General features: G+C 41.4%; 1 protein-coding gene across 2 annotated transcripts; it reads right to left on the reverse strand.

The window, feature by feature from the left end:
• Positions 1-5808: 5808 nt before the first annotated feature.
• Positions 5809-15542, reverse strand: CDO1 (cysteine dioxygenase type 1). 2 transcript variants are annotated; one of them, XM_056514392.1, is made up of 6 exons: positions 15247-15481; positions 13243-13320; positions 11234-11391; positions 8663-8836; positions 8392-8400; positions 6499-6563 (listed from the first exon to the last, which is right to left on the reverse strand). In XM_056514392.1, exons 1-6 carry the CDS (start codon positions 15423-15425, stop codon positions 6499-6501), a joined length of 663 nt encoding a protein of 220 aa, XP_056370367.1. In that variant the 5' UTR covers positions 15426-15481. The 2 variants fall into 2 exon arrangements, with proteins under 2 accessions (XP_056370366.1, XP_056370367.1); XM_056514391.1 differs by lacking the exon at positions 8392-8400 and having other exon boundaries at positions 5809-6563; positions 8667-8836; positions 15247-15542.
• Positions 15543-16935: the final 1393 nt, after the last annotated feature.

Consider the following 16935-nt stretch of genomic DNA (forward strand, 5'->3'; position numbering starts at 1 on the left):
GCAGCCTGTGCCGGAGCCTCACCACCCTTGCAGTGAAGAATTTCTTCCTAATACCTAATCCAAAGCTATTCACTTCCAGTTTGGAGCCACTGTCCTGCCACCAGAGCTCCTGAAGAAAAGTCTCTCTTCAGCTTCCCTGGAGGCCCCCTTGAGATACTGGAAGGTTGCTTTGAGGTCTGCACACAATCTTTTCTTCTCCAGGCTGAAAAGACCTAACTTCCTTAGCCTCTCTTTGTGAAGGCCATAATTGCTCTGCAAGAGCAAGTCCTTATATTTTAGCTCTCCATGGAAGATGGTATTTTTTTAGGCAGCAACAGGAATAAAGATTAGCTAAACTAATTGAAAACTAGCACAGGGTCTGCAACATTTTTGTAGAGCTATCTGCCCTGACAGAGGGCCACCATTTTTTCTGTGCTCAGTTCTGTCCTAATTAAAGAACTTCATATTACCCACCTGCTACAGACTTCATACTGTAGGAATAAAAACTTTCAGGAGCTCAAATGCTGAAGCAGTACAGGTTACTTAGGCAAAATCTAACTCATTTTGTGTACAAAAGTCTAATTCTCTCTAATTCACACTCTAATGCTTATTACATACTTCTGTGAGTCAGGAATGGAGGAAGAGATAACACATTGCATACGAAAAAGCAACAATGATTTACACTTTTGTACTTTATGCAATTTAATTTCATTGAGAACCTTGAGGTTGTTTTGCTATCTGGTTTAAGAAATTTTTCAATTGGAATATTGCAGCACTTTAAAAAATGCCCTAAACACTGTATTAGCAGAAAATCCAAGTTTGGAAATCTTAAAATTATTTAAGCTGTTTTTTAAGTGATTTGTGCCAACAGAGCAGGAGCCAGAATTCAGATTACAAACCTTAACACAAGGTTTTCATTTTTGCAAGATATTAGAACACCAAAATAGGTAGAACAAATTAAATGACCTTCTTAATCTTTGTCTACATTGCAATGCAGCAGCAAAGTGAAGTCCAAAACCAGAGGCGTGTGCTGTTTGTTTTCACTGATGCAATGATGTAGGAAGAAGCTTTTCCTCTCATAGTTGCCTGTTGTCTGAAGACTCTGATTCTGAATACTTCTGGTGGGCATGAAACTGGAGGCTAAAGCTTTTCTCAAGCAGCACCTCTTCACTCATAAGTAACCATGTTCAGGGAGGGACACAGTTGGAAATCCAGGTAATACAAGTAACCAGAATCAAGTACTCAATCCTAGTAATGGCTGTTTCAATCAGTGTAAAACATTTTAATCCTGTTGACAACAGCACAGTTCTTCCAGCTTCAACTGGATAAAGATCTAGCCCAAGAAGATTATAAGGTTTCCTCCAGCATCTGAGTTCAAACAGGACTGTTTTGCACATTTCCTATGAACAAAACTTTTTCAAGTGCTTGTTTTCTCCCTATGAATATGCTTGGTAAATATTCTCATACAAGCAGTCTCAGGCTCATTCAGAGCCCTAGCTATGACAGAGGAATAAATATGTGCTACAGGTCTGGGTGCCTCCAGTAGGTTTTTTCAATATTCTTGTGTAAGGTTCAAACCATGTGCTCTATAAGCATATGTAGCCAGAACTCAAATGAACTTGGTCTGTGCAGTAGCAACAGGCCCTCAGCATTCACAGAGTAGTTCTTTGATGTCCAGAACTATTTCTGCCCCTTGGAAATGCCTGTCCTTATGCCTAGGACATGCACCTCCAGGGCCATCCACTGGGTGAGTGATCAGGAGGAGGTCTCTGCACCTGTTTCCAAGCACTCACACAGCAGTTTAGTAATTCTCTTAATGGAGAGGCTGCCTGCAGATTGAAACATGGGAAGAAGCATAAGAAGTATTTTTCAGCAATCTTATTTAATCAGAGTTCTCATAGTTAACAGGAGATGTTTTGCTGGGGCATCTCTTTCAACTAGGGGGAGAAGAGGAGGTTTCTTTCTCTGACTGCTGCTCTCAGAGCTTCCCAAGACAGTGATTTTCAATGAAAATCAAACACTTTGCATTAACAATGTGATTTTATAAAACAAACATGGAAAAAAAAAACCAAAACAAAAAAGAAAACCAAGAGATCTGGGGATCTGATTCTGAATACTGACTGGGAGCAGAGAACAAGATGTAGCTGTCTTTTGCAGCGGAAATTTTGCTTGCTGGTCATGCAATATATTTTTCTCATAGTAGCTTTGTGATTCATGTGATTCATGGATCTCAGGGAAACTGGCCAGATAAGGGTAGCATGTGCCACACAATCCTCTTATGCTGTTCCTCTAATCATTGTGACTCAAAGAAGTAGGTTAATGATGTTTCATCTCCTAAGACATACATTAATTCACATGTATCCATTATGTTTTAAAATATTCTTCATATCCACAGATCAACCAAACAGCTAAACTAAACCTGAGAGAAAGCACAGGGGGCTGAAAGAATAGAATAGGCATGAAAAATAAACCAAAGCACAAGTGAATGAACAGCATATACACTTTATCTTTGTGGAAAGAATTTTTTCCTACTGGGAAGGGCAGTGCAAATAGAGTTCGTTTTAACCCCTCAAACTGCAATGAGAGAGGAAGAAAGTACATCTTAAATGTCAAGAAGTTAAGTTTTAAGAGAAAATAATGTACTTATCTGTCTGTACCAAAGGTTTCTAGTGAATTAGAGAGTAAAAGCAAAGGTGAGACAGATCTGGAAAAGGCATAAGATGTTTTCATTACTTGTTGAAAAGCCCCTCAAATGATTTCTGTGTGGCATGCACAAAATATCAATTAGGTCAGAAGGGTTTGTTTATCCCTATTTTGGGGGTAATTTATCCCTGCAGAAATATACTGTAGTCTTAAGCACCACAGGGTTCAAAGATTTGAGGTAAAATTATTGAATAAAGCTTCATAAGAGCCACAAGTGTCAGAACCAGTCTTGAAGACCTGCACAGTTGATCCATGGTGGTTTTGCTTCCTTTACCAGACACAGTGAATGGAATTACTCTCCATTCACAGAACATAAGTCTCTGACATTCAAGGACAGAGAAATCTTTCATGAGCTAAACTGGCAAGAACAGAGTGTATGCTATGGTTGAAAAGCACCGAGCTTCTGCTTGATTTGTTCTGTTTGTCTCTGCAAATAGTCAGTGTAGGCAGGTCACCTCTCTTACCCTTGGGAAGGCTATATTCTTGCAACACAGCTTTCTCTCAGTCATGACAGGAGTGTGAAAAAATAACTACAGGGACTAGCTAGTGAATAGCACATCTTGTATCATTGTGGTTTAGGGGAAAAAACTGTAATGAAAGAAGGGTTATATACAGGGTGGATTTTGGTTCTGTATTCCTCTGTACATCAACAATGGACAATGATGGACAACGTTCAAATATCAAGAGACTCAAGGCTTAAATAACAAATTTAACTGATTGGTGTATGTCAAGATTTTGTAGTGAGTTAGACACAAAGTAACTCTAGGCTCAATTATCCACAAGAACGTTAATAAACTCTTTAGGCAGTAAGGGACCTCTGAGCAACAGTTCCTGCTAGAGGCTTTAGAGGTCTCAGACCTCAGCATATGAAGCAAAAAGCTGCTCGCTTGCTGGTTATACATAAGTGAACTACCTCTTAAACATGTGTATAATTTCAGTGTATTGTCAGTCGTATTGTTCAGCCTTGTCAGCCATAGCCAAATTAACTTTCCTTTCCTGGAGAGCCCCCATTGTCATCTTTTCCCTTGAATATGGCATATGCCTTCCCAGTGACTCTTTGCTACAGAGCCTTCCCATCTCACACATGTCTTTGATAAACAGTTTTTCTTCTTGCTAAATTTTTAATAATAACAACACTCCAAACCAAAAACACCACACCCTTGGAATTTGCAGAATTTATGTAAATATTGCACTTCACTCCACTCCTGGCATTGTTTTGCCTCCCTATGTCATTCTGTTGCAGCTCCTTCACTGAAGTCTTGGTTAATGCATGAAATCATATTTAGGCTGAGTTCCTCCTGCTGTTACCAGCATGTATGATTTGAGGCAGTATCCCTCAACCACATAAGGAACTTAATGGTAACCCCAGTAAATGTTAAACACTCTTCAATTTACAGTGACACTGTTCAATTGCACCTTCCAGGTAAAAGCATGTGAAATGCTAAACATTGTACATTGCCCAGTGAAATCTAATTGTCAGCCTACAGCATATTGCTGCCTCATCAGGTGGCCAGTTCACTCCAAAGCAAGGGGCATTCATATGATAAGAGATTTAATACCTTGGCTGTTTGGTCATAACATTGTGCAAATACTGTTTTGTTATTACTAGTTCCTGTGTTTTAATCCAGCACAAGTTATACGAGCAGACTTCTCATTATATTACTTGATATTTGAATATTGATGATTGAATATTTGAATACTTGATGATTGAATATTGCCTTTAGCAGGTAGTAGCTTTATGCTTGTGCTGTTCAGAGCACTTGATATGTAGCTAATCCTTAGGAAGTAGCAAAGGTGGTGGCTGTGATGTGTGTTCTAAGGACTCTGGACCCAGTTAAACATTCCTCTTGAGGTCTCCTGTATTTGTACCCTTTGTGTTGGGCAGGCTACCTCTCATATGTTGAGGTATGGAGGACACAAATACCTGGTAGGTACCTTCTTCTGAAGCACCTAAATTCCTGTACCATCCTATGCAATGTACAATATCATGCTTACCATGGCTAAAAAGTATTTGGGACAACTTGTGTAGATTGTTGTTGTCACTTCTGCCTGTATTTTCTCTGTCCCACTTGCTAGGCATATGAGTGACTAGCTGGATGTGGGTATGCATCCTAGAACAGCTAGCTGCTCTCATATTTACTGTGCCGCCTTGGCTGTCTCTCTGATCTTCCATTCCCTTTGGCCTGACTGAACATGTGGTCTACAAGCTGTACAGTTTGTCCTTCAATTCTACCTACTAAGCAAAAGCTTGATGAATAAGCTGTAATTGAAGTTAGTTAAGTGAAACTGCTAGTTTTCTGCAGGAAGGATGAGGAGAACAAGAGGCACTGGGTGCAAACTGAAATGCAAAACATTTTGTCTAAAAATAAGCCTTTTTTACTGTGAGAGTGATAAAACACTAAAAGCCCAGAGAATCTGTAGTGCCTCAGTCCTTGTAGATACTCAAAATCCAACTGGATGTAGTCCTGAGCAATCTGCTGGAGGTGACCCTGCATGAGCAGGACAGCCAGATTGCCAGCCTCAGCTCATCCCTCATGCTGTCACACTTTCACAACAATGCATAGGTTCATTCAAAAACAGTTACACTGCTCCAACATTTTCTGAAAATTTGACACAGCCTCTCTGGAAATGAGGCCTCATACATTAACTATTTTCTGAGCTTGTCAATACAGAGAGAAATATGTGATTCATCTTAATCCAATATTGATAAAATTTAAACTGCTGTCTGACTAACTAGCCATCACCTACAAGACTAGGAGAATTGTTACACATTCCCTACCTGAGAATACGTTAAGAACTGCATTAAATGAATAGGATAGCCTCTATGCAGGCAGCTTTGCTGATTTTTATGTGTTTAATTACAGTTAACTTCTTTCAAGAAGTTTCTTTCCCTGTGACTAAATCAGGAGGATAAAACTAAACATCGGCGCACTTAGTGACAGAACTCCCCCCTAATTTAATTTGAGTCGGGATTCTTTGAATGTTTGACATACTGCCAGCTTTTAAAACTCTTTTCTAACAGTGTGTTACTTGGAAAAGATTTAGATGTTCATGAGGAATGTGGATTTTGGTAAAATGTGATGAGTATTTTAGTTACCATTAAAAAAAAAGCTGAGAACTCTGAAACCTGTGCAGAAATCCAGTTTTATTTCAGTTTTCTTCTTCATTAGCTACACAGAATACTTTGGGAACTGGACATTAGCTGAATTAAGTATGATTAGTCTTCTTAAAAGTCAAATCTTTGTGCAATCAGTTTTGAAAATCATCATGCATGAAGCATTTCTCTGTTCCTATTTAAAACAGGATCTGACAAATTAAATTAAAAAAAAAAAAAAAGTAAAAAACACACAAAACTATCAAGATGGCCACCTAAAAGACTTAATTAAAATAAAAAAAAAGGTGCTGCTGTTAGTTGTATCTACTGTACTACCCATAGGTACAAATGACTGGAAGCTTAGAAGTTTACATAGTTACTAATTACATTGAGAGCATACATCCCCATAGGTTTATCGAGAAGAATCAGATGACGTTTAAAAACCCTATTTCTGATATTCTCAGTGTGATATCCAAGGCGGAGTTTAAGAGGCGCTAGAATTAGAAAACAAACTACCGAATTCTAACGGGAGCCCAAGGAAAGGCATTTAACCTCTGAAGCAGGTTATGGCACTAGTCAGCTCAGTGTCCCGTAATTGGCATTTGCTTGAGGAAACTGCGTGCGGTCTGCAGGCTGCCCTAGCGTGCTCCGACGTACAAGGAATTGAAAGAGACCTGTCTGCCAGCCTCAGCCATGCAAGTCTTCTGTCCCTGGTTAAACATTCAGCAGGTCTTACGCAAAAGCATGCTGATGCTTCTCAGTTGTTCTCCTGCGGCGCTCCTGTGGCCTGAAAGGAAAGAGGAGAGGTTGGTGCTTTAAGGAAAGAGACTGTCACTGCCTATTTCGTGGTCTCCCTGTGGACCTTTGTTCTCAGAGTAGCTCAACACCTTAAAATACTTGGAGCGCACATTTTCAGAGCTCCTTGCCAGGGTTTTGTAGAGGGCACTGTGTGCCGGACAGGCACCCTGTCTATAGGCCCTGGGTAAGCCCATGGCAAAAGGGACTGCTGAGGAGTGCTTCCTCCTTCCTCCTTCTCTGCCTGACAGCCTGTTCTACTTCATTTTGACAGAAACTGCTCGAATGTCCAGCTTGGAAGTCAGGCTGCAAAGAGATACTGCTTCCCCCTGCAAAATTCCTGGCAGAAGGAACTGGTGTGCTGTAGCATCCAAGACAAAAATCAGTTTTCTGTCAGTGAACTTTCCTGTCAATATTCTCATGGTTTGTACTCGAACTATGCAGCTACTCCCATGGGCAAGTCCTTTGACACACATACTTATTTTTACACATTTAATAAAAATACGCATTTGTATTATTAAACCTATATAACCTATTGTGTATTTCCAGGAGAGTTAGTTAATCAAGACTTCATCATGGCCAGAGGCCAGAAATCACAAGGGATTTACGTGTGTTTAACCCATAAATATAATTAAGACAAAGAGGAATGGGCTTTTGTTAGGCCAATCTTCTCACTCAAAAATGATACCCAAATATACTTTACATTGCTCTCTTGGTATTTACAATTTATAGATGTCTGCCTCCCTATGTCCTTCTGTGATCTAGTAAGCAGAAGAAAGTTCGCTTTTCCAATCTGTTCTCCAGAAACCAAATCACTGAGACCAGAAGGTTTTTGTAGCATGAAGTAATTTTAGGCAGCTGAATGGTCTAGACTTGCTACCACCTTCTTCTTTAATGGAATTCCATTTATAGGAATTCGTGAAAGAGACCCAGTGATTAAGATTTTTCTCCTTCCTGTAAGCCAGATCCATTTTCCCACAAATGGTGAAAACACTGCCAAATGGTTACAGATCAGAGTAGGGAAACACTCCAAGCCAAAATATCTAGCCCTCTTACTATCTTATGTACTTAATATTCAATAAATTCAAATTAAAATAAAAAGAAAGCAAACAAGCACTGAATCCTTGCATAAGTTTTGTTTGGAATTCTTCCATGTTAATTACCCTTCAAAATCTGAACTATAAATTAAAATTTATTTCTCAAAGAGTTTTCAAACTTGGGAAGGTCACAATTTGTGTTTCAGCTGTTTGATAATGTGACAGGCTTCAGAGAAATAATTTACGTGGTACTTGTCAACTATATAAAACTTTAAATTGATCTGACTAAGGACTCACTCTAGGAAACTCCTGAGCACTCAGTTTCTGGCTTCAAGGAAAGTGAAACAAAACTAAACATTGTTTGAACATCTGTGGCTGAACATGCAGAATCAGTCTTTTCTCTGCAGGTAAATAGTTTTTTTCCCCAATGCATGGAATAGTGTTGAAACCCCATTACTCTTCTCTCACATGTCCTAGTTTGATGAAAAGATGGTCATACGATTTCTTTCCTACCCAAATAAAATCTCATGCCATTGCCCAAGAATAGAGACAACAGCCAACCAGCCTACTCTTACCCTCAGAGCAAGTCTTACTGTGTGAATATTGTGATTCTGAAGAATTCAGTTGGTTAAAGAAGTATTTGCAATAAGCTATTAGGTTTAAAACCTCCTGAAATGTGATCCTTTTTGGCAGAACAGTTTAGGCAGGAAATGTTACACCTGATTAATGCTGGCCAAAGCAGTGTAGCTACTTCACACTTTCCATTGACTGGGTTGTATTTACCATCATTTGCTGCCTGAAGATGCTTAACTAGTAGCAGATGTCTCATTAATCCTCCCTGCTGGGAAGGAGAGGTAGGCTACAAAAGGAAGTACACCTCGACCAGTGAAGCAGTACTTGGAACCAGGTTTTATCAGGTGCCAGGAAGGGCAGAGGTGCTGACTCTCCTGCCTGGCAGGCACAGTCACTGCAGGCTGTGCAGGCAGCAGGGCAGCCCCTTGCACCCCTCCCCACAGGGCTCAGAGCCCTCGGAGAGGAGCACCTCATCTCCTACTTACACAGACAGTCCTTTCTCCAAACTGGCTGTAGAAGGTCATGGTGACTTTGTGCTTGTGCCCAGTCCTCTGATCAAAGGTGTTACAGGTGTTGAAGGGTGGGCTGTACAAATGCAGGCTAACAGCGGGCTCTGTGTGGCTTATGTTCTCCACACGGTGCAGGCCAATGGAGTCTGTACCAGCAAAGACACAAAATGAGAAGATGTGTTAGCAGGAACATTCAGTGAGATCTCAATTGCCTGGAAAAAATGCTTTTTAAACTGTAACTCATGAGCAAATAGGCATGTCCACTTGTTGCCCATACTTCTATGGGCAGCAAGTAACTCAGTACAGAGAATTTTACTGCTGTTCTCTAGCACAGATTCCTAAATACACTGGTATTTTAAAATGCCTTATTGGCTTCCACAGTTTGTGTAAATTCTACATTATCTGCCACAGGATAAAGGCCAACAGAAATCCCAGGGAAATTAAGGAAAACCATATTGTAAGTATTTTTCTAGCTCTCATTCCCAAAGGACTTCAAGCTCATTTACTTTTCTAGGAGAGCTGCTGCAGTACATGCTTCAGAAGCAGAAAAGGGGCAAAAACTTTTGCGTTGCTAATTCTTCACAAACAACAAGGATATCAGTCACGTTAAAAGTCAGCTACATGCATTTCAGGCATGGACTTATGGGCAGAAATATGGTATCTTCTACTGCAGGCATCTGTTTTGTAATTAATCCTTCTAGTTTATTGCTTTGGAGAACATACTTTTCATTTGTTTGCTCTTTCCAATAAGGTGACTAATCAATAGCGACTGGCATACTTCCAATCATGACTGCATGGTAAGCATAATCCAGCTATTACATAAAAATGTAAGGTAATGTAATGTAAGAATCACATCCACGAAACAAACTGTGTCCATTCTACACTGAAATGGAGGTTTTGAGGTACTTAAGAGAGACCTTGAATTTAATTTATGACCCTACTGTAAAAACGACTCAGGCCTTTGTACTTGAATTTGTTATATAATACCTGGAATTGTATTGTGCAACATAGCCATGGTACTCTGAGAGCCATGAGTGCACTCTTAACTCTGATTGGAAACCCTAAGTGTTGTTAACATACTTTATCTAAATAGAGGATGTAGCAGCTGGGGAGAAAAGTCCTAAATCTGTGCTCATCTGATGGGGAACTCAAATAAACACAGTTTAGTCGTTCTAACCCTTATGTACAAGAGCAACCAAGAAGCACGCAGAAGAATCATGAGGGCACTTGCTATTGATGCAGTTATGGCCATCAACACACTGTCAATGTTTTCCTTCTGCTCGTTTAACGTGTTAGTTTTAAACCAAAACATCTGTTATGAAACATGGCAGAGATCCAAACAGCCTCAGAGAACTGGATACCAAATTTGTTTTAAACAACCAAGGGAGCTCTGGATAAGATGCACACAGTCTGCAATTGTTTGCATTGGAAAGAACTGCCTATGTAGGAAAACCTGACTGAGATGGAGTACCCATGTCCCTGGCATGGAGCATCAGCAGATGTGTCAAGCCACTTCTTGTATTTCCTGCCCTATCAATTTAGTGTCTTCATTTAGCATGGCAAAGCTTCAGCAGGGGCTGCAGCACACCAGTCTTTCTCCCCACCCTAGCTAAGTTCATAACCCAACATGAGGCTGCCTCTAGGTGGGAAGTTACCAAGGTCAGCCCCACAGGGTGTGTTCTCCAGGGTTTAACCCATGACATTTAAAGGAGATGACCTGCTTGTCTGCTGCTTCGCCTTTCTGTTGAACCAAGGTGGCCCAGCTCGATGTGCAGTGTCTTTCATAGAACCAGCACACATTACATGCAGAGGGCAACTCCAGGATGGGCTCCAGCAAAGCACGAGGTGATAAAAGTTAGATGCATGTGATGATGGCTTGAATTTAGGCACTTAAAGAGCCTTAGTGATGGAGTCTTAGTCAATCTCAACATGGTGTATTGTTTTTGTAGACTGGGAATTTCAGTTTTGCTCACACTGCACTTCAGTGCTATAGTTTTTTTGATTTGGACAAGAAGTAGCACTGTTACAGGTTTCTGTTCCTGGCTGGTCAATTTACTTCATAGAAAAGCTCTTACATTTTCAACATAAATTTTCCATGACTGAATAAAATTATTACTTCTTTGGGAACAAAAACAAAAACAAAAACAAAAACAAAACAAAACAAAAAGAATCTAAACTTTGCTTCTGTTATTTCTTAAAAAATGCTATTCAAGTATATGTTTACAAGCAATTTCAGATAATCATCAGGGGCACAATGCTAAAGGCTGCTGGGGCTAGAGAAGATATCTAGTATATTAAATTATCAAACAATTGCTTAAAACAATGTTTTAAAAGTGAGTGAAAAACACATTTTTGTTGTGGTTGTTTATTTTACTGAATCTAAATACAGGCTCGTGCACAGTCTAAAGAATCACATTCTTAAACTGTGCATAAAGCCATAAGTATTATACTGTTAAAGGTGGGAGACTAAAAAGAAGATGAACTCTTCAGTTAGGAATAAGACTCATGGACAGACAGTTGTCCAAACAAGCTTAGTATCTTACCATTAATGTAGGCACATTGATTTTCCCTCAAAACTCGTTCTGATTTCTTAGTCATTTCACCATTTCCTTTTTTCTCAGGCCATTCAAACAGAGTCTCCTTTAGATTTCCCTGGAGAATCTTCATAAAGCAGTGTGAATCAGTGTGATCATGGATACTGCTATATATGTAAAAAGAATAACCAAACTCAGTGTGATACACATATTTAATTTCAGCCAACATAGCATATTGTATGGGGACAAAACCTTGGAATGAAATTCCATTGCACAAGGGACATGCATTAAGGGATGTCTACTTAAAACTGCTTCTATAGAAATATATTGAGATAAATTCACATACAGAAGGATTTGGAGAAGAGTCAGATATTGGTCAGCCTATGACTTGAATATGGAGAAATATAAAGAAATTCTAGGGAAAGAGTAGAGCTAAAAATTTCTTCAGAATGCAAAAAGTCTTCTGGGCCAAGAAACAAAACAATGCTTCTATCATGATCCCAGTACTTCCAGTACTTTGCAAATCCACCATGCTCGCTCCCAAAATGTGAAGAAATGAGCTAATTCTGCTTAATTTCTACAGCCGCTTTACTGCTGGGATTCACATGCATTGTTGGGAAAAAAATGCTGTATTTCTCACTCTGATAGTAGAAAATACATCCAGCTATACAAAGATGTTAATTTCACTGGGATTTTCACATTAAAACCCAAGAGAATCTGGTAGAATTTGTTTGCTTTCTTGATCTCTCTTCTTGTTCTGAGGCATATTTTATTTGCCATATTTACATATGGGTTAGATTTTTAGTTTAGTATTGGTTTAGTTTTTTTAAAGTACAGGACTAACTGTTACAGAAGTAAATGGGATTAGAAAAAAGGGAGGGCTCTCCACTCATCAGGGGCAAAGGAGAAGAGGGAATTTGACCCTCCAAAGTACAGTGCTAATGACTTTCAATCAAAAAACTTGGTACTTGTACATTATTGTTTTTAGCCAACAAACATTAGGGTTTCTTGCAAACTGAGATGCTGAGAGAGCAGAGCTTGCTTCAGGTACAGAATACTTCACAAATGCCACATTCTTATGGTCCTTCCAAAAAACATGAGAAAATCTGACCACCTTCTTGTAGGAAACAAAAGCAACTTGTCTCAGTCTAGCTGTAACAAGTGCCCACCCAACTTGAACACAATTTAACATATATTACAGGCTGTGTGGGAATAGGCCAGAAGGAGTAGAGGTGGTCAGTTCCTCTATCGCTCTATCATGTTATGGCATCCCCTAAAGAATACTGTACATGATTAATTCCAACAAACAAAAAACCTGTTCCAACATCTCCTAAGGTTTTCTATTAAGATGTGAGAATATCTGGTCAAAATCTGCATACTTTGCTATTGCACTTTTTGTTTTAGTCCATATTTTGTGAAAGACCCTCCAAGAGACATTGTGTAGGACAACACAACCAAGTGTACAGTCTATGCACACGACTCAGGAGGCCACATCAGCATTATGATCCATTTTGAGGGAAGAGATTGGATGCATGAACCTAGAGAAAGACAAGCCATTCTGGAAAGGGGCTCTCTCCTCACTATCTGCAGTCCTAATCCAAATCTACTTTTCTCATCTTGCCACAAAGGCAGATTTAAACACCCTGAGAGAACAAAGACTATTTATACCATACCTAGTCCTGATTCTGAGATCGGGTGTTGGGACAAAAAGAACAGGGTCATATCAATCACTCTATCTCTGGGACCAAAAACTTTCTCTGACAGTAGAGAAGTTTAGTTTTTGTAGAAAAACAAAACATTTATGAAAGAGTGCTTTAAAAATGGCCATGAAGTACAAACTTGCAAAAGTTACAGCAGATATTCAGGTCTGCTGTGCTAACAGGAGCTCTGCACTGCTTACTTTCCACACACCACCTGATAGCACTCATAGGACTGATTAATTTTCCCTCTATTTTGTATGACAGCAAAATATATGGGAATTTATATATTTGCTAAAATCATAGTCTTTGAAAACAAACCTGCCATGACCTTCACCCCAGCACAAGATCATCAAGTTGAACTTTCCGTTTCCATTGTCCACAAGATTTCTCGTATACCTGAAATACAAAGTGTTTGCTCTTTACTGAACTAACATGTCTACAAAAGAGAAAATTATACAAACATATTTATGAAAGAAGGTTGTGACATACAAAACCTTTTTCTTCTGTTTCATTGAAATCCAGGTTTTGCTTTGAAAAAAATGAAATTGTATTGTATATAAGTTTGGCTTTTTTTTGTGGGAGCTCTTTTTCTGGGAGGGCAAAGGAATACCTAATATTTTGGAATTGAAATATCATATTTCTTTTGAAATACATAGATGATTGGAGTTTGGGAACTGTGAGTCAGACTAGAGTGGTGGACAGGATCAAATCAAAATGGTTATTGAATGAAGTCACTTCAGCAGCTGGCTTATAATTAGAAACAGAGGTCTGCAATGAAACAAGAAAAATACATAGTTACATTCTTCTGCAGTTCCTTTTCTGATATTCTTGGCTTTCCTTCTCTCATACAGAACTCATTTGTACAAAGCCAAAATAACAAAGAATGAAGATGCCAGACTTCCTCTACATGGTCCTCCCACTCTGTTCCTGAAAGTTCCATGTCTTGTCTTGTAGTATTTTCGTGTGGATAAAGCACCTGTGAGTTACATTTTGCCAGCATCTACTTCCAAACAAAGCTTATTAGAGCAAAATTCCTTTTACAACAACATTTTATGTTTGTTTCCTTTTACTCTCCGATAAGATTTCCCTGAACTGCTGATCATCTTGTTCTATTGAAAAGTTCACTAGAGAAGGAATTTGGATGTTGCTCTATTGCTTCCCATAGTGTGACCCTTCTGATCTGGGAGTGATGTGACAGTGGGATAGTCAGATTTAATTTTAGTAGTAGTCATGAGTATTTGCACTTTGCCAGGTAAAGAAAACTTTTATGCCTACCATGGTACTCCGCAGTCTTATCTGAAAAATGCAAGCAAGGGCACACAGAATGTGCACTGAATTGAATGCTTTCAAATTAATATCCCCATAAGTCCACTCTATTTTACTCAAAAAAGGATGCTCATAATGAGCTACTTTCAAAGCAGATGTGTATATCTATAGACTGCTTCTTACTGCATCCATGACCTGTACATATATTACACAGACATATTTTTCCTATCATGTCAGAAAACAAGTAATCAATGCTGGCATTTGACAGAACTTTTCAAGTGCTGTTACTTCTGTACAGGTCTGGCTGGACAAAAACAAAAATTATAAATAACGAAAAATAAAAAAAAGGTTGCCATGCATACTGCCAATCTTAACACACTTTGTTTTCCTATTCTTAGTTTCCTATGTTTTGTTATGAAAGTCATGATTTGTTCTGAATGGAAGATAGTCACAGAGAGGTGAAAGGAGACTAAAAAAGTCATGCTAGAATAGCGCTTTCACAATGGCACAGTTAAAAGGAAAAGTTTTGGAGTTCGGTGTGTTTGAGTTTTTCTGATTTTTTTTTTTTATAAGAAAACACTCTAATAAAATGTATGCTTCTTGAGATTTAAGGCAGCGAAACGAACAGCGGCAGCGACAAATCAGTTGCTTAAAGCTGGCAGGTATTTTCCTCGCAGGGGGTGAGAGGCAGGGCGTGCGGACGGGCAGCGAGCACGCACCGAGCGCGCCCGGTGCGCGGTGTCCCGCCGCCCTCCGAGCGCCAGCCCCGCGCCGCCGCCGAGTTGCTCCGGGGCTCTTTCTCCGGCGCTCTTTACGTGTGTATTCGCTCATTTCGGCGGCCGCCGTGTCTCCGTGGGCCATCGCGGGGCCGGGGCCGGCACTGGCCGCTCCGCCCGCTCCCCGCCCCCGGCCTGCCGCGACCCCCGCCCCGCGGCCTCTGCCCTTCGGCCCGGAGGGGCTGTCGGCTGGGCCGGGCGGGGGCGGGAGGGGCTCGCCCTGCGCCCCTGCTGCTCCCAGTCCCCGTCCGCGGGCTCCCTGCTCCGTGGTGCTCTCTACCTGTACTGGTCGAACTTGGCGTACTGCAGCCACTCCTCGGGGTTGCTCTCGTACGACTCCATCAGCGCCTGGACCTCCTCCACGCTGACTTTGTCCTCGGCGAAAATCTTATGGAGGATACGGATCAGCTCCTCCAGGCTCCGCGCCTTCCACGTCTCGGTCTGCACCGGCTGCTCCATCCCCGCCGGTCGCGCCCCTGCCGCCGCCAGCCGCTGCCCCTGGCCGGCCCCCGCCGGCTGCCTTTATGCGGCGGGAGGCACGGCGGGAGCCTACCACCGCCCCGGCGGGCGGGCCCGCGGCCAGCTGCCCGTCCCCGGCCCCGTCCCCTTCCCCGTGAGCGCGGCCACCGACCCCGGCGGGCGGAGGCAGCCGGAGGCGGCTGCAGAGGCTGCTCGCACCGCCCGCTGCTGCTGCCCCTCCGCAGCCCGGGCGGAGCGGCGGAGGTCGGGCCGCCCGGCGCTCCGGTATCTCCGGAGGGGGAAATAGGAGGAGAAGAGGCTATTGCTGCCGGGCGGAAAGCATCTCTCCCTCTGCAAGGGAGCGAGGCCAGCCGCTGCCTGCGTAACGTACACGTTGGTTTGAAAAAACACATCTAAAAGCTCTGTTGGAAAACAAACCAAGACACAGCTATTTAAGACACACAGAAGATTGCTGCTGGATATTGCCTACAGCCAGCCTTCCCGTTGAAAGTGCTGTTTCTTGAAAGTCAGTGCACTCTGCAGGAACATTTAGGGCTGCCGTAACCACTAGCACTCAGAACGACACCCAGACACACAGTGAATGGGACAAGGGAGTGGGCGAACATAACCGATCGCCCTGGCGCTCCTCAGTCTATCCAACCTATATACTGGCTGCAGGGCAAGCAGATGCCATGCCAGCCGTTTTCTTTCCACTTCAGCTGATAATGAAACAGGTATTAGTCATGAATTTTGGCAACAGATTTCACTATGCACAGTAGAACAGTGTTTTAAGAAAACCCATCAATTCTTTCTTAAAAAGAAAGGAAGGTTCAGCTCTTTAGGTCTGCCCTATGATTGTGGAGCTGGAAATAAGCAGACTGGTGGTGTGGACTCCTGTAGCTGAGGCTCAAAGGTGCTCACAACACCGGCAGCTTGCTGTTTCCCTTACAGACTGTTACACTGAGGGATTTTTAGCACACCTGCTTTCTCTTCCCTCTCCCTGACCTGTGCACGAAAGTACAGGCATGAGAAAAAGAAGTGCCATTATTAAAGTAGATACAGCTCAAGGGGCTGAATGAATTTCTGGCTTCACTGCAGTAGGAATACCTTCCCAGTTTTAAATGGGGCTGGAATCTAGCACACTGGAGCGACACACAAATCAATGTACTGAATAGCTGCATTATTAGACATCACTCCAGAACCTCTCCTGGCATGCAGAAAGCAGACCCTGCCTTACCAGTATTTTGTAAAGTATTGTTGGTATGTGCATGTGAGAGAGACAGAGAGAGAGAAAACTGCAATGATTTCAAGATTTTTTTAAGGTCTGAGAAAACGTAAGACTATCCCAAGTCTCTTAAACAGCCCTGGCACTGATCTCAGCAGCCATGTCCAGTCTTCCTGGGCCAAGTGCAGGTAATGAACAAACACATCACCTCCCTTGGTAACTTCTTCAAAGTCACAATTAAGAATGAGTCTTATTTCTTACTGAAATTTGCCTCTGGTCTATTTT

The sequence above is a fragment of the Oenanthe melanoleuca genome, chromosome Z, assembly GCF_029582105.1.
Source record: "Oenanthe melanoleuca isolate GR-GAL-2019-014 chromosome Z, OMel1.0, whole genome shotgun sequence".
Classification (NCBI taxonomy): domain Eukaryota; kingdom Metazoa; phylum Chordata; class Aves; order Passeriformes; family Muscicapidae; genus Oenanthe; species Oenanthe melanoleuca.

What these genes read in the sequence shown, in the direction of transcription:
- CDO1 (XM_056514392.1), bottom strand. Translation starts at nt 15,425, where the DNA reads ATGGAGCAGCCGGTGCAGACCGAGACGTGGAAGGCGCGGAGCCTGGAG. An exon ending in GCCAAGTTCGACCAGTACAG is followed by an intron (nt 13,321 to 15,246) that starts GTAGAGAGCACC and finishes TTTGTATTTCAG; the next exon opens with GTATACGAGAAATCTTGTGG. An exon ending in TGGGGTGAAGGTCATGGCAG is followed by an intron (nt 11,392 to 13,242) that starts GTTTGTTTTCAA and finishes TTACATATATAG; the next exon opens with CAGTATCCATGATCACACTG.